We start from the raw sequence: 21,142 nt of genomic DNA on the forward strand, positions 1-21,142 counted from the left end.
TAACCTTAAACTTTTAATACTATAAAAAGTAGGAAAAAAGCAAAGAAGAGGCGCAGCCGGTCGCTCAGTCGTCGCTTTCCTGCTACGAGGTCTTCTCTTCCAGGCTCAATATAAAGTCAAACTCCTCTGTAATAAGAAAAGACCAGACTTATATAAAGCTGCGGTGTACCCCGATGTTTTATAACCGTAAGAGTAGCCACAACGCCCCCTAGTGGCAGTGTCCAGGACCTCGAGCCCATTACACCCACCTTGTGTTAGTGGCTGCACAGAAAGCCTCGCTCGGGTGAAGAGCGCCACGGCTCGGAGGGGGCCGCCGTCCGTCTTGTGCTTTTGGTGCAGGGTCTTCAGTTCCGCCAGAGAAATGTAACGTCTCAGCATTCGGACAAACTGCACGTCCACCTGTAAGGAGCAGGGGGCACGGATTGTGCGGGCTTATGGATTTTCAGAGAGGAGGAGTGCATTGTGGGAACTGACATGACGGCCGGACCATCTGCATAACCAGCACCACCCCTGTGTACATGTTATGTCTGGTATGGCAGCATGGTGACACTGAAATGCTTGGGAGGGCGGAATGAGATGTAATACCAGACATGGCCTGCAATCAAGGGTAGCGCTGTTTAGTAGACACGCCATTGACCCCTTATTAGCTGTGACGTCGGGGCGTGCTCACCATGCACCATTTCGGGTTGTCCTTATCGCTGGCAGCATCATAATGTGGATTCTTGGAATCAAACTGGGTGTGGTCTGGGTGGGCTTCCTTCACAACCTAGAAAAAAGGCACGACGGGAAACGAGTGACAACCTGCGGTGCCTCGCTCCTGTCACCAGCCATCCACAAACCTAATGGCACCGCCCGTTATCTCGCTCCATCAAGAAACGGGTCATATTTTTTGTCTTTCTAAAGTCTTACCGTTTTGTGTATGCAGCCCCCATGCACAACTATTCATAACCCGATCCTGCAGTCACACGCTGAGGGGGCCGAGGGAACGGAGTGACGCAAGATTTTGCCTCCATCTCACTGATCAGACCACATCGGGTCTGTTTGTAGTCTGTAACCATGGAGACACATAGCTATGCATGGGAGCTGAGTACATAAAACAGTAAAGTTCTTCTAATCCTGTAATAAGTCAGGTGTCCACTCTGGGATTGGTTATGACGTTCCTGACAGTATCGGTTCATAGACCCCCGCCCGCCGGACCCACCTTGACAATTCCCGCGAGGCCGGGCTCCTTGCAGTTGCTGTGATAGAAGAACGCCTCCTGCCCGATCTTCATCGTCCTCATGAAGTTTCTCGCCTGGAGACATAAAAGTATAAAATAATCAATAATGGACCCGGTTCTGCCGTCGGTCTCATCCACGGGTCTCGGACCTGGTAGTTCCGGACTCCGTCCCAGCTCGCCGTCTGGTTCGGCTGCGACTTCAAATCTTCTATACCGAACTGAAAAACATAAAACTAAAATGTGACCCGTTCTGTACATACAGCTACTAGGCAGAGCCATGCGTCTCCATGGTGACAGACTACAAAACAAGCCTGTGTAGTCGGATCATCCAGCCAAACTCCCACCCGTACATTCAACACATTACTTAGGAGGAGGGGGCACGGATGTGAGTGATAATCCCCCGCCCTGACCTTCATGTCCATGCCCTTCTCCATTCTGCTCTCAGGCTCAGACTTCATCAGCCAGCAGTGATATTCTGCCTTCCGACTATCAGCAGAGGTGGACGGCCTGGCCACTTTCTTTTGAGTCCTCCCAGCTTTCTTTGCCCCCGAGTTGCCCCCAGGGTCACATTCATCTTTTCCATCTGTGCAGTAATAAAAGATTTTTCTGAAATATTCTGTGTTTTTCGGGTTGTTTCTACTTTGTACGGTATAAGAAAAATCGGAAACCATCAGCAAGCTGCTGCTGCCAGATCTGTCCTGCCGCTGAGGGGTGGTGCTGTGAATGGTCATGTAACCAGCACATGGGGGCCGCCTACTCTGGACCCCTCTGTAAGTCAGCATGGAGCGCCCCTCGGTGACTCGAGCGGTCTAGTATCTAGTCACAACAGCTGCGCTCCACGTGAGGATGATGGGGGACAGTACAAGAATCAACTGTATGAACTATAAACCAGGTAAGATCCGTCAGCAGCTGCTTGTTGATGGTTTCCAGGCCACGTACAGGAAAAGCAATAAGAATACAGAACACTGGGGTCTGCAGCCTCCAATGTCGTTCCCAGCACCGGACTTATGCCTTTCGTCCGGACTGGTGGCAGCACCCAGGTGAGTATGATGGAGCCGACCACTGACTAACCTGCAGCCGGAGACACCGAGCGCTTCCTCTTACTCCGACGCATCGGTCAATTCCTGAATCAGAAAAATTAGACATTCAAAGAAAAAATGAAGTCAGGTAAAGAACAGCGGCCAGAGGAGGCGCCGCTGCAACCGCTGTATGATCGGCCAGAGGAGGTGCCGCTGCAACCCCTTTATGATCGGCCAGAGGAAACGCAGCTACAACCCCTGTATGATCGGCCAGAGGAGGCGCCGCTGCAACCCCTGTATGATCGGCCAGTGGAGGCGCAGCTGCAACCCCTGTATGATCGGCCAGTGGAGGCGCCGCTGCAACCCCTTTATGATCGGCCAGAGGAAACGCAGCTACAACCCCTGTATGATCGGCCAGAGGAGGCGCCGCTGCAACCCCTGTATGATCGGCCAGTGGAGGCGCAGCTGCAACCCCTGTATGATCGGCCAGTGGAGGCGCAGCTGCAACCCCTGTATGATCGGCCAGTGGAGGCGCAGCTGCAACCCCTGTATGATCGGCCAGTGGAGGCGCAGCTGCAAGCCCTGTATGATCGGCCAGAGGAGGCGCTGCTGCAACCGCTGTATGATCGGCCAGAGGAGGCGCTGCTGCAACCGCTGTATGATTGGCCAGAGGAGGTGCTGCAACCGCTGTATGATTGGCCAGAGGAGGTGCTGCTGCAACCGCTGTATGACTGGCCATAGGAGCCGCTGCAACCGCTGTATGATCGGCCAGAGGAGGTGCTGCTGCAACTGCTGTATGATTGGCCAAAGGCGCAGCTGCTACCACTGCACGGTGGGACTTGGGGGTTCCCAGTATATATAAGAGTTTTGTATGGTGTTCCCGGTACACGGGGGATCTCGTGGGGTGCTCCCAGTGTACAGGGGGGTCAAGTGGGGTGCTCCTAGTGAAATTGGGGGGTCTCGTGGGGTGCTCCCAGTATAGGGGGGGGAGGTGGGATTTTGTGGTGTTGCTCCCGATGAACGGGGGGGGGGGGGAGAGATTTAGTGGGGGCTCCTGGTATACAGGACGGGGGGTGTGTGGATTTCGTGGGGTTGCTCCCGGTATATGGGGGTGTGTGGATTTCGTGGGGTTGCTCCCGGTATATAGGGGGGGGGGGTTGGATTTCGTGGGGTTGCTCCCGGTATATGGGGGGGGGGTGGATTTCGTGGGGTTGCTCCCGGTATATGGGGGGGGGGGGGGTGGATTTCGTGGGGTTGCTCCCGGTATATGGGGGGGGGGGGTGGATTTCGTGGGGTTGCTCCCGGTATATGGGGGGGTGGATTCCGTGGGGTTGCTCCCGGTATATGGGGGGGGTGGATTTCGTGGGGTTGCTCCCGGTATATGGGGGGGTGGATTCCGTGGGGTTGCTCCCGGTATATGGGGGGGTGGATTCCGTGGGGTTGCTCCCGGTATATGGGGGGTGGATTCCGTGGGGTTGCTCCCGGTATATGGGGGGGTGGATTCCGTGGGGCTGCTCCCAGTATATGGGGGGGTGGATTCCGTGGGGTTGCTCCCGGTATATGGGGGGTGGATTCCGTGGGGTTGCTCCCGGTATATGGGGGGGGGGAATTTCGTGGGGTTGCTCCCGATATATGGGGGGTGGATTTCGTGGGGTTGCTCCCGGTATATGGGGGGTGGATTTCGTGGGGTTGCTCCCGGTATATTGGGGGGGGGGTGGATTTCGTGGGGTTGCTCCCGGTATATTGGGGGGGGGTGGATTTCGTGGGGTTGCTCCCGGTATATGGGGTGGTGGATTTCGTGGGGTTGCTCCCGGTATATGGGGGCTGGATTTCGTGGGGTTGCTCCCGGTATATGGGGGTGGATTCCGTGGGGTTGCTCCCGGTATATGGGGGGGTGGATTTTGTGGGGTTGCTCCCGGTATATGGGGGTGGATTTCGTGGGGTTGCTCCCGGTATATGGGGGTGGATTTCGGTATATGGGGGGTGGATTCCGTGGGGTTGCTCCCGGTATATGGGGGGTGGATTCCGTGGGGTTGCTCCCGGTATATGGGGGGGGGGGTGGATTTTGTGGGGTTGCTCCCGGTATATGGGGGAGGGGGGTGGATTTTGTGGGGTTGCTCCCGGTATAAGGGGGGTGGATTCCGTGGGGTTGCTCCCGGTATATGGGGGGGTGGATTTTGTGGGGTTGCTCCCGGTATATGGGGGTGGATTTCGTGGGGTTGCTCCCGGTATATGGGGGTGGATTTCGTGGGGTTGCTCCCGGTATATGGGGGGTGGATTCCGTGGGGTTGCTCCCGGTATATGGGGGGTGGATTCCGTGGGGTTGCTCCCGGTATATGGGGGGGGGGGGGGTGGATTTTGTGGGGTTGCTCCCGGTATATGGGGGAGGGGGGTGGATTTTGTGGGGTTGCTCCCGGTATAAGGGGGGGTGGATTTAGTGGGGCCCTCCCGGTATATGGGGGGGGGGGATTTCGTGGGGTTGCTCCCGGTATATGGGGGGGATTTCGTGGGGTTGCTCCCGGTATACGGGGGGATGGATTTCGTGGGGCCCTCCCGGTATATGGGGGGGTGGATTTTGTGGGGTTGCTCCCGGTATATGGGGGGGTGGATTTCGTGGGGTTGCTCCCGGTATACGGGGGGAGGGGTGGATTCCGTGGGGCCCTCCCGGTATATGGGGGGTGGATTTCGTGGGGTTGCTCCCGGTATATGGGGGGTGGATTTTGTGGGGTTGCTCCCAGTATATGGGGGGGTGGATTTAGTGGGGCCCTCCCGGTATATGGGGGGGGGGTGGATTTTGTGGGGTTGCTCCCGGTATATGGGGGGGTGGATTTAGTGGGGCCCTCCCGGTATATGGGGGGGGGGGGATTTTGTGGGGTTGCTCCCGGTATATGGGGGGGTGGATTCCGTGGGGTTGCTCCCGGTATATGGGGCGGTGGATTCCGTGGGGTTCCTCCTGGTGTACGGGGGGGAGATTTAGTGGGGCCCTCCCGGTATATGGGGGGGGGGGGGCGGCTCAGTGATCCGGATGGGGGGTGAGGCTGCCGTCTACTCCGGCCTCACAGAGGGCGGCTGTGTCCGGATCACTATGGCTGAGGATGTGATGCGGCGTGTGGGGATGTTCTGGGCTATGGCGGCCGCTGCTCTGCAGTATGTGGGACGATGTTCTGCTGCTGCGGAGTCTGACGTTACAGATAGACGATGTAAATGATAAAGTAAGCACTACAGCTCCCAGCATGCCCGCTCCTCCACAGGACCGTGCGGCCACACACCTCTCTCCAGCCATAGTTACCTAACAGCGGCGGCTCCTTTAAGACGAGCCTCTTCGCCTGGCTAATCAGAATATCATATACCACAGAGCTCCGCCCTCCTCTGCGCGGGCTGCTGGGAATTGTAGTCTCCTTGCTTACCTGTACAATTGTGCATCTCCTGCATAGAAACTACATGTACCGTGATGCCCCGCAGGCTCGCCTGCTCACAAACATGGCGCTCGTGTTCAGGCTCGGATCTCTGCTCTCTCGGTCTCTCAGAAATGTTCTCAGCGGGATGAGCGCAGCTCCCAGCAGAGGGACGGCTTCAGCTATAGATCGTAAGGACATGAAGGGTTAACAATCAGTGGGCGGAGCGAACGGGAATATACAGTGTACACGTGACTTCTGTCATTCATCGGCTGCAGGAAAGGTTACATGACGGCTTCTGAGAGGGCAAGCGTTGTCATGTGACTGATGCTGTATTCTGATTGGTTAGAATGGAAACCGCTATCAGGACTGGGGTTGCCCTTGGCAAGTAATTATAGGTGTGATGTTATAAACAGGGCATGCTGGGAGTTGTAGTTCTGCTGCAGGTGTTGTGATTCCCGTGTTTTGCAGCCTCCATTGGGCTGAGTGAGGAGCAGAAGGAGTTTCAGAAAGTGGCCTTCGACTTTGCCTCCAAAGAGATGTCCCCAAACATGGCGCTGTGGGATGAGAAGGTGAGGAAGGAGCGTGTGAGGGGGGAAGCTCCGCCGGGGATGTGTGTGGTGCAGCGGCACAGCTGTAGTGACAGATGTGGGGCTGAGCTGCAGTACCGCACACTCCCTGCGGACAGCGGTGGCGCTAATCCTGCAATGTGACCAGTGGCCGATATCTCCTCCTCCTCCGCACACAGGAGATCTTCCCCGTGGAGACCATGCGGAGGGCGGCACAGCTCGGCTTCGGTGGGATCTACACCCGTCCGGACGTGGGAGGAACGGGCCTGTCTCGTCTGGACACCTCCATCATATTCGAGGCGCTGGCTACAGGCTGCGTCAGCACCACGGCGTGCATGCCACAAGTAGGGGGCGCCACTGCACAGACCGCACAACGCCCCGCACCGCCCCACGGGATGACTCACACCGCCCCATAGACTGCGCTACACCCCAACACTGACTGCACCTCACCCCCCCACAGACCATGTGACGACCCGCACCAACTCATGTGCTCCCCCACAGACTGTGCTGTGCCCCCACATGGACCACATGACGCCCCGCTCTCCCACGGACCACATGACGCCTCGCTCTCCCACGGACCACGCCTCGCCCCGCGCCCCAACATGGACCATGCCGCGCCCCAACATGGACCATGCCGCGCCCCAACATGGACCATGCCGCGCCCCAACATGGACCATGCCGCGCCCCACACCCCACACAGATCACGCTGCGTCCAGCACAGGAGACTGCACTATATGGGCTCCAATGTGTAATGTCTGTATACACAATGTGCAGAAAAGTATGTGCCCCCTCCACTTTACACCACCGGGGCTTCTCTGAGAGTCCTGCATCTACAGTTCTACACCATATGCAATTGTGTGAAAAAGTGTTTTCCCCCTTCCTATTCTTTTGCATGTTCGTCACACTTAAATGTTTCAGTTCACCAAACAAATAATAATAATAATCTTTATTTTTATACAGCACCATCATATTCTGCATCACATTACTTACATTATCATCTCTGTCTCCGCTGGGGCTCACAATCTAGATTCCCTATCAGTATGTCTTTGGAATGTGGGAGGAAACCGGAGAACCAGGAGGAAACCCACGCAAACAAACTCCTTGCAGATGTTGTCAATGTAAATATTAGACAAAGATAACAGAAGTAATCACAAAATGCAGTTTTTAAATGAAGGTCTTTATTACTGAAGGTAGCTTCACACTAAGCGACGCTGCAGCGATACAGACAACGATGCCGATCGCTGCAGCGTCGCTGTTTGGTCGCTGGAGAGCTGTCACACAGACCGCTCTCCAGCGACCAACGATGCCGAGGTCCCCGGGTAACCAGGGTAAACATCGGGTTGCTAAGCGCAGGGCCGCGCTTAGTAACCCGATGTTTACTCTGGTTACCAGTGTAAAATGTTAAAAAACAAACACTACATACTCACCTTCGCGTCCCCCGGCGTCCACTTCCCTGCACTTACTGAGCGCCGGCCCTAACAGCAGAGCGGTGACGTCACCGCTGTGCTGTACTTTTACTTTACGGCCGGCACTCAGTCAGTGCAGGAAGCGGACGGCGAGGGACGCGAAGGTGAGTATGTACTGTTTGGTTTTTTTACATTTTACACTGGTAACCAGGGTAAACATCGGGTCACTAAGCGCGGCCCTGCGCTTAGTAACCCGATATTTACCCTGGTTACCATTGTAAAACATTGCTGGCATCGTTGCTTTTGCTGTCAAACACAACGATACACGCCGATCTGACGACCAAATAAAGTTCTGAACTTTAACCAACGACCAGCGATATCACAGCAGGATCCTGATCGCTGCTGCCTGTCAAACACAACGATATCGCTATCCAGGATGCTGCAACGTCACGGATCGCTAGCGATATCGTTTAGTGTGAAGGTACCTTAAGGGAAAAGTAATCCAAACCTACCGGGTCCTGTGTGAAAAAGTGATTGCCTCTAACCCTTGAAAACATAAATTAACTGTTGTTTATCACATCTTTGGGAAGATGAGTTCACATCTTCCCTAGCCACACCCATGCAAGATCACTGCCACACATATTCTCAATCAAGAAATCATTTAAATAGGACCTGCCTGAGGCCTGTCCCACACGTCCAGATAATTCCGGTACCGGAAAAAAAACGGTACCGGAATTGTCCGTGTGCCCCTGCGTTTCTGTGGCACATCAGTGTGGCACACGTGTGCCCACTGGGTACCACACGCACCGTGCAGGAGACAGCGCAAAAGTTTAGCGCTGTCCCCTGCATCGTGCTGAAGCCGCGATTCATATCTTCTGTGCAGCAGCGTTTGCTGTAAAGAAGATATGAATAATCCATTTTTTTTAGTGGTATTTCATGTTTAAAATAAAGCTCCATGTCCCCACCCCCTTCTACTGTATGCGGTCACGTGGGGCCGCTCATTTACAGTAATGAATATGCGGCTCCACCCCTATGGGAGGTGGAGCCGCATATTCATGACTGTATTCGGCGGCCCCAAGTGACCGCATACAGTAGAAGGTGCGGCCAGGACAGGAAGCAGCGACAGCCAACGAGGGAGCCGGGTGAGTATTTTCAGAACAGCGGGGGGGCGCACAGGGGGTGGGGACATGGAGCTTTATTTTAAACACGAAATACCACTAAAAAAATGGATTATTCATATCTTCTTTACAGCAAACGCTGCTGCACAGAAGATATGAATCGCGACTTCAGCACCATGTGGGGGGGACAGCGCTTACTGGAGCGCTGTCTCCTGCACGGCACACGGAGAAGGTCCGTGTGCGGTACGTGTTTTACACGGACCCATTGACTTTAATGGGTCCGTGTAATACGTGCGCTCCCACGAACAATGACATGTCTCCGTGTTTGGCACACGGAGACACGGTCCGCAAAAAAATCAATGACATCTGCACAGATGCATTGATTTTAATGTGTCTACGTGTGTCAGTGGCTCCGGTACGTGAGGAAACTGTCACCTCACGTACCGGAGCCACTGACGTGTGAAACCGGCCTGACAAAGTGAAGTAGACCAAAAGCTTCTCAAAAGCTAGACATCTGGCCGCGATCCAACGAAGGTCCTGAACAAATAAGAAACAAAGTAATTGAGATCTACGAGTCTGGAAAGGATATAAAGCAATTTCTAAAGCGTTGGGACACTAGTGAACCACAGTGAGAGTCATCATCCACAAATGCTGAAAACATGGAACAGCGGTTAACCTTCCCAGGAGTGGCTGGACAACCAAAATTACCCCAAGAGCGCAGCGATGACTCATCCATGAGGTCACAAAGTACGCCACAATTACATCCAAAGAGCTACAGGCCTCACTTAAGTTCAGTGTTCATGACTCCACCATAAGAAAGAGACTGGGCAAAAATGGCCGGCATAGGAGAGCTACCATGCGAAAACCACTGCTGAGCAATCTACTATATAATTGTCTAAGGGTCACTTCCGTCTGTCCTTCTGTCTGTCTGTCACGGATATTCATTGGTCGCGGCCTCTGTCTGTCATGGAATCCAAGTCGCTGATTGGTCGTGGCAAAACAGCCACGACCAATCAGCGACAGGCACAGTCCGCAGTCAGTGCCCGCTCCGTACTCACCTCCAGTCTGCCCTCACACAGGGTTAATGGCAGCGGTAACGGACCGCGTTATGCCGCGGTGTAATGCACTCCGTTACCGCTGCTATTAACCCTGTGTGACCTACTTTTTACTATTCATGCTGCCTATGCAGCATGAATAGTAAAACGATCTAATGTTAAAAATAATTAAAAAAAAAAAAAAAAATCGTTATATACTCACCGTCCGTCGGCCCCCGGATCGACAACAGGCCTTTCCCGTTCGCGACGCTCCGGTAACCGGTCCATGCTGCGATCTCGCGAGATGATGACGACGTAGCGGTCTCGCGAGACCGCTACGTCATCATCTCGCGACACCGCAATGCACTCTTGAGACCGGAGCGCACGAGCAGCGTCTGTAACCGCTTCGCTTGGATCCGGGGGCTCTGGAAGGTGAGTATATGGCTATTTTTTATTTTATTTCTTTTTTTTAACAGGGATATAATGCCCACATTGCTATATACTACGTGGCTGGGCAATATACAACGTGGGCTGTGCTATATACTACGTGGCTGGGCAATATACTACATGGGCTGTGCTATATACTACGTGGCTGGGCAATATATTACATGGGCTGTGCTATATACTACGTGGCTCGGCAATATACTACGTGACTATACAACGTGGGCTGCGCAATGTACAGCGTGGGCTGCGCAATGTACAGCGTGGGCTGCGCAATGTACAGCGTGGGCTGCGCAATGTACAGCGTGGGCTGCGCAATGTACAGCGTGGGCTGCGCAATGTACAGCGTGGGCTGCGCAATGTACAGCGTGGGCTGCGCAATGTACAGCGTGGGCTGCGCAATGTACAGCGTGGGCTGCGCAATGTACAGCGTGGGCTGCGCAATGTACAGCGTGGGCTGCGCAATGTACAGCGTGGGCTGCGCAATGTACAGCGTGGGCTGCGCAATGCACAGCGTGGGCTGCGCAATGCACAGCGTGGGCTGCGCAGTGTACTGCGTGGGCTGCGCAGTGTACTGCGTGGGCTGCGCAATGTACTGCGTGGGCTGCGCAATGTACTGCGTGGCTGTGCAATATACTACGCATACATAATCTAGAATACCCGATGCGTTAGAATCGGGCCACCATCTAGTAAGAACATAAAGGCTTGTCTCAGTTTTGCCAGAAAACATCTTGATGTTCCCCAAGACTTTTGGGAGAATACTCTGTGGACTGACAAGACAAAAGTGGAACTTTTTGGATTTTGTACGTCCCATTACATCTGGCATAGATGTAACACAACATTTCAGAAAAGGAACATCATACCAACAGTAAAATGTGGTGGTTGTGTGATGGTCTGGGGCTGTTTTGCTGCTTCAGGACCTGGAACACTTGCTGTGGTAAATGGAACCATGAAATCTGCTTTCTACCAAAAAATCCTGAAGGAGAATGTCCGGTCATCTGTTCAAGACCTCAAGCTGAAGTGCAATTGGGTTATGCAGCAGGACAATAATCCAAAACACACCAGCAAGTCCACGTCAGCTAGTTGAAATGGTGGCTCATGCTCAGAAACCTTCCAATATGGCTGAATTACAACAATTCTGCAAAGATGAGTGGCCAAAATTCCTCCAGAGCGTTGGAAAAGCCTCATTGCCCATTATCGCAAACGCTAGATTGCAGATGTTGCTGCTAAGGGCCCAACCAGTTATTAGTTTAGGGGGCAATCCCTTTGTCACACAGGACCCTGTAGGTTTGGATTTCTTTTTCCCTTAATAATAAAGACCTTATTTATAAACTGCATTTTGTGATTACTTGTGTTATCTTTGTACAATATTTCCATTTGTTTGGTGATCATTTAAGGGTATGTGCACACGTCAGGATTTCTTGCAGAAATTTCCTGAAGAAAACCGGAAATTTTCTGCAAGAAATCAGCATTTTTATTTTTTTTTGCGTTTTTTTTTCCGCGTTTTTTTTCGTGGTTTTTTAGCATTTTGCAAGCGTAATTAGCTTGCAGAATGCTAAAGTTTTCCAAGCGATCTGTAGCATCGCTTGGAAAACTGACTGACAAGTTGGTCACACTTGTCAAACATACTGTTTGACAAGTGTGACCAACTTTTTACTATAGATGCTGCTTATGCAGCATCAATAGTAAAAAGATATCATGTTAAAAATAATAAAAAAAAAAAAAAAATGGTTATACTCACCCAGACGATCTCCTCAGCGGCGTCCGTTCCTATAGATGGTGTGTGCAGGACCTTCGATGACGTCGCGGTCACGCGACCAATCGCAAGACAGCGACGTCATCGCAGGTCCTTCACCACACCATCTATAGGAACGGAAGCGGCAGCATGCAGCGCAGAGAGGCGGGAACACTCCGGGGGCCATCGAAGGTGAGTATATGACTATTTTTTATTTTAATTCTTTTTTTTTGACCAATTATATGGTGCCCAGTCCGTGGAGGAGAGTCTCCTCTCCTCCACCCTGGGTACCAACCGCACATGATCCGCTTACTTCCCGCATGGTGTTCACAGCCCCGTGCGGGAAGTAAGCAGATCAATGCACTCCTAGGTGTGCGGAATTCCCGCAATTCCGCATATTTAATGAACATGTTGCATTTTTTTCCGCGATGCGATTTTTTTTGCGGGAAAAAAATGCAACATTTGCACAAGAAATGCGGAATACACTTAAAATAATGGGAGACATATGTGGTTTTTTTCGCGGTTTTTTTTGCGTTTTTATCACGTTTTTGGAGCGCTCCCACTGCCGCAGGGCCGAGGGGCACCCCGTACCGGGCCTCTACGTCTCGGTTCTGGGGTTGTCACGGTGGCTGGGCCCGGTCCGTGACCCTGCTGAGGGGCGTCCAGTGAAAATTGAGAATGTGATGAGGTTGTGGTGCGGTGCAGGTCGCAGTAAATAACGAGGACACCAGGTTGCAGTCTCTTTACTGAAGGCTTCAGGATCCTCAGTCCGGAATACGGTTAACCAGGCTGCGTGAGTCCGGCCGGTCCGATGGCACCTCCAGAGTTCCCTTTGCAGGTGGAAATCTGTGCCTACCTTCTAGCGCTTGTGTGTTGTGGTCCTTCCCTGCTGTGCTTACGGGATAGTCCCCACAACTGTTGTCTGTTTCTGAAGTTCCCTCACAACTCGATTTTGATGTTCTTCTTCGTCCCCCCAGATGATATGGCTAGGACGCACCCGTATGACGGGGAGGCTCGGAGTTCTTCCGGGACCCTAGTGTCGCCCCTCTCCAACTGTTGCCCCCTATGTCTTCTTAGGTGATTTGAGTGAGACAGCCCGCCTATAACTGACTGTCCTGCCGTAGGTTTGAAGTAAGGCCTGGAGCTCAAAACTTCCTCGGCGTTTCCTGCCACCGGCTACGCGCCTCAGTAGGATGTTGCCTCGTCTTACAGCACGACTTCTACTGGTGTTTCTCCTTGTTGTGTTGATCTCGTTTCTCACTCCGCACAATAAACCTCGCTTCTTGTCCTTTCTTGGGGTACCGCCGCTATATCGTGCAGGCGCGGTCCCGTAATGTTCTCTCTGGTTGCTAGGCCTCTGTCAGGATCCCACCCCTGACAGGGACCCCCCTGAATCTTCCCCTGCAACACCCTCTGCCACAGGATGTTGCCTGGTTCCAACCCAGTCAGCTTCTCACTAACTTCCTATCTAACCCCCAGTTTTACCAGATTGTGAGGAGTGGCCTAATACATAGCACCCTTAGCTCCCCCTGGAGGCCAGACTGTGAAGTGTATTGGTGTCTGTGACACCTGGTCAGGTGAACTCCTTCAGTGCCATCAGACGTACCATAGCCCCCCTTAGCGGCGGAGCATCAGTACTGCAACGACCAGGACTCTGGGGCGCTGCATTTTTATAGCGAAAAAAACGCGAAAAATACTGAACGTGTGCACATGGCCTAAGTGTTACAAACATGCAAAAGAATAGGAAATCAGGAAGGGGGAAAACACTTTTTCACAATCTATATATTAGTATGGAGTTACCCCTCTGCAGATATTACAGCTCCGTTCTGCAATCCGTCCGACGCTCGGCATTGTGCTTGGTGATGTACGGCTGCATGCAGCTGCTCGGCCACGAAGCTCCCGGCGGGGGCGCAGTGTTTGTGCTGATACCAGAGGAGGTCTGGACTCTGCAGTTATGGGGTCAGCAGAAGGGTGGTGACTTTTCTCCCCTCTGCACCTCAGCCTTCCGCTCTGTAACGTTACGGGGTCTCCACTTCGTGGCTGAGTTGCTGCGGTTCCTTCCACTCCTCCATAATATCACTCACAGGTGATGGGGGAAGAAATGTCATGGACGGACCTGTTACCCCGGAGGCTCCTAGCATAGGTCCGCGCTGGTATCAGTGAGCTCTGCACCTCCGGCCGCTCTGTCACATGTTGGTGAGGACAGACAGTATGGCGGGGGGTCGGAGGCTATACACTGGAGGGGGGATGTGAGGGGTCAGAGGCTATACACTGGAGGGGGGATGTGAGGGGCCGGAGGCTATACACTGGAGGGGGGATGTGAAAGGCCGGAGGCTATACACTGGTGGGGGGATGTGAGGGACCGGAGGCTATACACTGGAGGGGGGGATGTGAGGGTCGAAGGTTATACACTGGAGGGGGGGATGTGAGGGTCGGAGGTTATACACTGGAGGGGGGGATGTGAGGGTCGGAGGTTATACACTGGAGGGGGGGATGTGAGGGGCCGGAGGTTATACACTGGAGTGGGATGTGAGGGGCCGGAGGTTATACACTGGAGGGGGGGATGTGAGGGGCCAGAGGCTATACACTGGAGGGGGGGATGTGAGGGGCCAGAGGCTATACACTGGAGGGGGGATGTGAGGGGCCGGAGGTTATCTGAGGACCAGGATGTATAACAGACTGGCGAGGAGTCGGATGTTATACCCCTGGGGGCAATGTGGCTGGATGGTATACACCAGGGGAAAACGGGGACGGCCTTCATACAGGAGAGACAAAGGGACTGAATGAAAAAAATATAACCCCCCATGAATGTGCCGTGCGACCCTGGACGTTTCTGCCTATTGTGCGTGTTTCATCTATCTGTAAACGACTAATACGAAGCAGAAACATAAAATGCCCCAAAAGCTTCTTAAACCAATGTTGTAGTAGATGACATGTCGGACCGTTGCTGGACGTCCTCGTTAATAATTTTGGGAAAATGATGATAATCTTCCTCTTCCCTCCTGTAATCTGGCTGTTCTAGCCTGTGCCCCTCTATGTGCAATGAGGGGTCCGGGCTGCTGGGGGCGTTTGCAGGGGGAACAAAGGTCATCTTTGCGGCCTCGGGCGATCCCTTCTTAGGTATTTCCTTCCTGGAGTCTCTCCTCCCTGACCAGTGAGCTCTTGATACTTCTCTATGACTGCCCTGATAATCCGGAATCTCCGCTAATCCGGCACCTGTCGTTCTATTGATGCAGGGGCAGTGACATGTGGTACAGGGGGGTCTTGTTGGGGGAGGATCTGAAGTGACCCTTCACAGTTGACTCAGTGATTTTCAAATTGATCCACAGGGCATTGCCGGCAACTGAAAATGACCAGACAGAGACGTATGTTTCTGTTTGGGAGGATCGAGCAGATCTCTGAACCCCGTTTATTGTGTCACACTTTTCATAATCTTAACAAGTTATACTTCAACCCATCAACATAAGAACACGCTCACAGTTATTAACCTATAAGAATGCAGGAACAGCTTGTACGTCAAGGTCTCGTAGAGCAATACACCCTCAGTGTCATATCTTGTTCAGGCTGAAACAATCAAGGTCTCAGAACAGCTTTGAACTTTAGCCTAGTAACAGAATTTATCTCAAAACAGCAAGATGGAGTCGAAAAGCACAAAATGAAGCCCTTTAGTTTTGATCTTAGTTTAACCCTTCACAGTCTCTGTACAGGTGGTCTGTGACTCTCACGTTCATGGTCTGCTAGCCCCCCTCAGTATGTGTGTTTGGATGATCGACACGTTTGGGAATGATGATCAGCGGCAGCGCCTCTGCCCCGCGCTCTGCAGCATGGAGAAGTTTGCGTCTTACTGTCTGACGGAGCCAGGTCAGTCCTGATCGCAGTGTGTATACCGTATACCTCCTCGGGAGGACATGTTACTTATACGCTCCTCTCTGGCTATTCCCAGGCAGTGGAAGTGACGCAGCGTCTCTGCTGACATCTGCAAAGCGGGACAGCGATCAATATATCCTGAATGGATCCAAGGTGCCGGATGTGACCACAGATCTGTCCGGTAGCGACTCGGGAAGCTGAGTTATGTGGGGCTGTTTGCATTCGTCATCACTGGTAAATCTATGGTTCACCATACAAACAGCGCCTCGTATCTCAGCTTCCCGGCCTCTGGGGAGGTGGAGGACGGTTTCTACTCCAGGTGTCAGGATTTGAGTGATGTTCAGCTGTAACATGAATGTTGTAGGGTGCAGCTCATTGTCACTCCCGTCTTCATCCTCCAGGCTTTTTTCAGCGGTGGAGGAGACACAGATGTGTACGTAGTGATGTGCAGGACGGGGGGCAGCGGATCGCGGGGCATCTCCTGCCTGGTGGTGGAGAAGGGGACACTGGGGCTCAGCTTTGGAAAGAAAGAAAAAGAGGTGAGGAGGCAAATCAGATCCGTGTGCAAAATAAGGGAGTGTGACCTGTACTGTGTACTGGTACTGATACTAGTACTGGTACTGTTGCTGTGTGACCATGCAATCACCTGCACGACCTCACGGCACTCGTCCATAATCATCCAATCTGCTGAGTGCAGCACGGACAGTGTTGTCACCCCTCTTTTTAAATCTGCTATTCAGGATCTGTAGAAAGCTGGGTGACCATCCCTGAGTGGCCTGCCAATTGCTGTATATAGACCTGCATTGGATTGGATGTGTGGAGGCATACCTGTGCTGATTTATAGGCCATTCAGGGTCTGCAGAAAGCTGAGTGTTTCCGGTCTTATCTTCTCCTTTGTGACCCCCGCAATGATTTCTGCTGCAGGTTGGGTGGAACTCGCAGCCAACAAGAGCGGTGATATTTGAGGATTGTGTCGTCCCCGTATCAAACCGGCTCGGTGAGGAAGGCCAAGGATTCGGGATTGCAATGAAAGGACTGAATGGAGGATAAACATAGGTGAGAGCCGGCAGATTTATGCGGTGATATATATACCTGTAGAGGTGACAGATCTGTGCGGTGATATATACACCTGTATAGGTGACAGATCTATGCGGTGACGGCTGTATGGGAGCTATAGGTGACAGATCTGTGCGGTAACGGCTGTATTATTATTATTATTTATTTATATAGCACCATTGATTCCATGGTGCTGTACATGAGAAGGGGTTACATACAAGTTACAGATATCACTTACAGTAAACAAACGAACAATGATAGACTGATACAGAGGGGCGAGGACCCTGCCCGTGCGGGCTTACATTCTACAGGATGGTGGGGAAGGAGACAGTAGGTTGAGGCTGTATGGGAGGTATAGGTGACAGATCTGTGCGGTGCGGTGACTGCTGTATGGGAGCTATAAATGACAGATCTGTGTGGTGACTGCTGTATGGGAGCTATAGGTGACAGATCTGTGTGGTGACGGCTGTATGGGAGCTATAGGTGACAGATCTGTGCGGTGACTGCTGTATGGGAGGTATAAGTGACAGATCTGTGCGGTGACGGCTGTATGGGAGGTATAGGTGACAGATCTGTGTGGTGCGGTGACTGCTGTATGGGAGCTATAAATGACAGATGTGTGGTGACGGCTGTATGGGAGCTATAGGTGACAGATCTGTGCGGTGACTGCTGTATGGGAGCTATAGGTTACAGATCTGTGCGGTGACTGCTGTATGGGAGGTATAGGTGACAGATCTGTGCGGTGACGGCTGTATGGGAGGTATAGGTGACAGATCTGTGTGGTGACGGCTGTATGGGAGGTATAGGTGACAGATCGGTGCGGTGCGGTGATGGTTGTATGGGAGCTATAGGTGACAGATCTGTGTGGTGACGGCTGTATGGGAGGTATAGGTGACAGATCTGTGTGGTGACGGCTGTATGGGGGGTATAGGTGACAGATCTGTGTGGTGCGGTGACAGCTGTATGGGAGCTATAGGTGACAGATCTGTGCGGTGACGGATGTATGGGAGCTATAGGTTACAGATCTGTGCGGTGACTGCTGTATGGGAGGTATAAGTGACAGATCTGTGCGGTGACGGCTGTATGGGAGCTATAGGTGACAGATCTGTGTGGTGCGGTGACGGTTATATAGGAGGTATAGATGACAGATCTGTGTGGTGACTGCTGTATGGGAGCTATAGGTGACAGATCTGTGCGGTGACTGCTGTATGGGAGCTATAGGTTACAGATCTGTGCGGTGACTGCTGTATGGGAGGTATAGGTGACAGATCTGTGTGGTGACGGCTGTATGGGAGGTATAGGTGACAGATCTGTGTGGTGACGGCTGTATGGGGGGTATAGGTGACAGATCTGTGTGGTGCGGTGACAGCTGTATGGGAGGTATAGGTGACAGATCTGTGCGGTGACAGATGTATGGGAGCTATAGGTTACAGATCTGTGCGGTGACTGCTGTATGGGAGGTATAAGTGACAGATCTGTGCGGTGACGGCTGTATGGGAGCTATAGGTGACAGATCTGTGTGGTGCGGTGACTGCTGTATGGGAGCTATAAATGACAGATCTGTGCGGTGACTGCTGTATGGGAGCTATAGGTGACAGATCTGTGTGGTGACGGCTGTATGGGAGGTATAGGTGACAGATCGGTGCGGTGATGGTTGTATGGGAGCTATAGGTGACATATCTGTGTGGTGACGGCTGTATGGGAGGTATAGGTGACAGATCTGTGTGGTGTGGTGATGGTTATATGGGAGGTATAGTTGACAGATCTGTGTGGTGCGGTGACGGCTGTATGGGAGCTATAGGTGACAGATCTGTGCGGTGACGGCTGTATGGGAGCTATAGGTTACAGATCTGTGCGGTGACGGCTGTATGGGAGGTATAGGTGACAGATATGTGCGGTGTGGTGACTGCTGTATGGGAGCTATAGGTGACAGATCTGTGCGGTGACGGCTGTATGGGAGGTATAGGTGACAGATCGGTGCGGTGATGGTTGTATGGGAGCTATAGGTGACAGATCTGTGTGGTGACGGCTGTATGGGAGGTATAGGTGACAGATCTGTGTGGTGACGGCTGTATGGGAGCTATAGGTGACAGATCTGTGTGGTGCGGTGACGGTTATATGGGAGGTATATATGACAGATCTGTGTGGTGACTGCTGTATGGGAGCTATAGGTGACAGATCTGTGCGGTGACGGCTGTATGGGAGCTATAGGTTACAGATCTGTGTGGTGACTGCTGTATGGGAGGTATAAGTGACAGATTTGTGCGGTGACGGCTGTATGGAAGGTTTAGGTGACAGATCGGTGTGGTGACGGCTGTATGGGAGGTATAGGTGACAGATCAGTGCGGTGCGGTGATGGTTGTATGGGAGCTATAGGTGACAGATCTGTGGTGACGGCTGTATGGGAGGTATAGGTGACAGATCTGTGTGGTGTGGTGACGGTTATATGTGAGGTATAGGTGACAGATCTGTGTGGTGCGGTGACGGCTGTATGGGAGGTATAGGTGACAGATCTGTGCGGTGTGGTGACTGCTGTATGGGAGCTATAGGTGACATCTGTGCGGTGACGGCTGTATGGGAGCTATAGGTTACAGATCTGTGTTTTGACTGCTGTATGGGAGGTATAAGTGACAGATCTGTGCGGTGACGGCTGTATGGGAGGTATAGGTGACAGATCTGTGTGGTGACGGCTGTATGGGAGGTATAGGTGACAGATCGGTGCAGTGCGGTGATGGTTGTATGGGAGCTATAGGTGACAGATCTGTGCGGTGACGGCTGTATGGGAGGTATAGGTGACAGATCTGTGCGGTGACGGCTATATGAGAGGTATAGGTGACAGATCTGTGCGGTGCGGAGACGGCTGTATGGGAGCTATAGGTGACAGATCTGTGCGGTGATGTCTTTATGGGAGGTATAGGTGACAGATCGGTGCGGTGACGCCTATATGAGAGGTATAGGTGACAGATCTGTGCGGTGCAGTGACCGCTGTATAAGAGGTATAGGTGACAGATCTGTGCGGTGCGGTAACGGCTGTATGGGAGGTATAGGTGACAGATCTGTGCGGTGACGGCTATATAATAATAATAATCTTTATTTATATAGCGCCAACATATTCCGCAGCGCTTTACAGTTTAACAGTTTCAAACACAACAGTCCTAGGTAACAATGTTAACAATACAGTAATAAAGCAAAATAAGACAAAATAAGCCGCCCCTGCTCGTGAGACCTTACAATCTACAATGAGGTGGGGGAGATACAAAGTACAGGTGTGTATTTACAATGATGTATTTACAATGATGGTCCAGCCATCTTCAGGGGGTGGGGGATAGATGGAGACAGTGAATGGGCTACACACACACAAACATAAAATGACTGATTAGGGAACGTGATAGGCCGCTCTGAACAAATGTGTTTTGAGTGAGCACCTAAAACTATGCAAGTTGTGGATGGTCCTAATATCTTGGGGTAGAGCATTCCAGAGGATTGGCGCAGCACGAGAGAAGTCTTGGAGTCGGGAGTGGGAGGTACGGATTAGTGCAGAGGTTAGTCGAAAGTCATTTGCAGAGTGCAGAGGTCGGTTAGGCCGATAGACAGAAATGAGGGAGGAGATGTAAGGGGGGCCGCACTGTGGAGAGCTTTGTGGGTGAGAACAAGTAGTTTGAATTGTATCCTGTAATGAATGGGCAGCCAGTGTAACGACTGGCGAAGAGCGGACACGTCCGAGTAACGATTGGCCAGATGGACGACCCTGGCTGCTGCATTAAGGATGGACTGGAGAGGGGAAGGTCGCGTGAGGGGGAGGCCAATTAATAGAGCATTGCAGTAGTCCAGGCGGGAGTGGATCAGGGCGACAGTGAGGGTTTTTGTTGTCTCCATGGTGAGAAAAGGGCGGATTCTAGAGATGTTTTTTAGGTGTAAGCGGCACGAGCGGGCATGAGATTGTATGTGGGAGGTGAAGGAGAGATCGGAGTCAAACATGACACCCAGACAGCGCGCCTGCTGCCGGGGTGTTATTATGGTGCCACCCACGGAGAGGGAAATGTCAGATTTAGGGAGGTTAGAAGGCGGGAGCAGAAGAAGTTCAGTTTTGGAGAGGTTGAGTTTCAGATAGAGAGCGGACATGATGTCAGAGACTGCGGACAGACAGTCAGTGGCGTTCTGTAGTACAGCGGGGGTAAGGTCAGGGGAGGACGTGTATAGTTGTGTGTCATCAGCATAAAGATGATACTGAAAGCCAATCTGCTGATGATCTGTCCAATTGGGGCCGTGTAGAGGGAGAAGAG

The 21,142-nt window shown here is 52.4% G+C and overlaps 2 protein-coding genes across 3 annotated transcripts in view; one reads left to right on the forward strand and one right to left on the reverse strand.

Annotated features, from left to right (window-relative positions):
• On the reverse strand, positions 1-5,711 carry THYN1 (thymocyte nuclear protein 1). Of its 2 annotated transcripts, none has more exons than XM_077249553.1 (8): positions 5,646-5,711; positions 2,291-2,343; positions 1,630-1,802; positions 1,369-1,437; positions 1,202-1,294; positions 671-766; positions 249-399; positions 1-126 (listed from the first exon to the last, which is right to left on the reverse strand). In XM_077249553.1, the coding sequence occupies exons 2-8, from the start codon at positions 2,331-2,333 to the stop codon at positions 83-85; spliced, it is 669 nt and encodes a 222-aa protein (XP_077105668.1). In that variant the 5' UTR covers positions 2,334-2,343; positions 5,646-5,711; the 3' UTR covers positions 1-82. The 2 variants fall into 2 exon arrangements, with proteins under 2 accessions (XP_077105668.1, XP_077105667.1); XM_077249552.1 differs by lacking the exon at positions 5,646-5,711 and adding an exon at positions 5,528-5,601.
• Positions 5,680-21,142, forward strand: part of ACAD8 (acyl-CoA dehydrogenase family member 8) — a 25,860-nt gene continuing 10,397 nt past the window's right edge. The window contains 8 exon segments of the mRNA XM_077249555.1: positions 5,680-5,824; positions 6,105-6,205; positions 6,382-6,533; positions 11,184-11,201; positions 15,688-15,797; positions 15,880-15,956; positions 16,205-16,342; positions 16,728-16,869. Coding sequence (XP_077105670.1) covers positions 5,680-5,824; positions 6,105-6,205; positions 6,382-6,533; positions 11,184-11,201; positions 15,688-15,797; positions 15,880-15,956; positions 16,205-16,342; positions 16,728-16,869 — 883 coding nt within the window.

Source organism: Ranitomeya variabilis, chromosome 4 (assembly GCF_051348905.1).
Source record: "Ranitomeya variabilis isolate aRanVar5 chromosome 4, aRanVar5.hap1, whole genome shotgun sequence".
Lineage (NCBI taxonomy): Eukaryota > Metazoa > Chordata > Amphibia > Anura > Dendrobatidae > Ranitomeya > Ranitomeya variabilis.

What these genes read in the sequence shown, in the direction of transcription:
- THYN1 (XM_077249553.1), bottom strand. Translation starts at nt 2,333, where the DNA reads ATGCGTCGGAGTAAGAGGAAGCGCTCGGTGTCTCCGGCTGCAG. An exon ending in ACAACCCGAAATGGTGCATG is followed by an intron (nt 400 to 670) that starts GTGAGCACGCCC and finishes TGCTCCTTACAG; the next exon opens with GTGGACGTGCAGTTTGTCCG. An exon ending in TGTGCAGCCACTAACACAAG is followed by an intron (nt 127 to 248) that starts GTGGGTGTAATG and finishes TTCTTATTACAG; the next exon opens with AGGAGTTTGACTTTATATTG.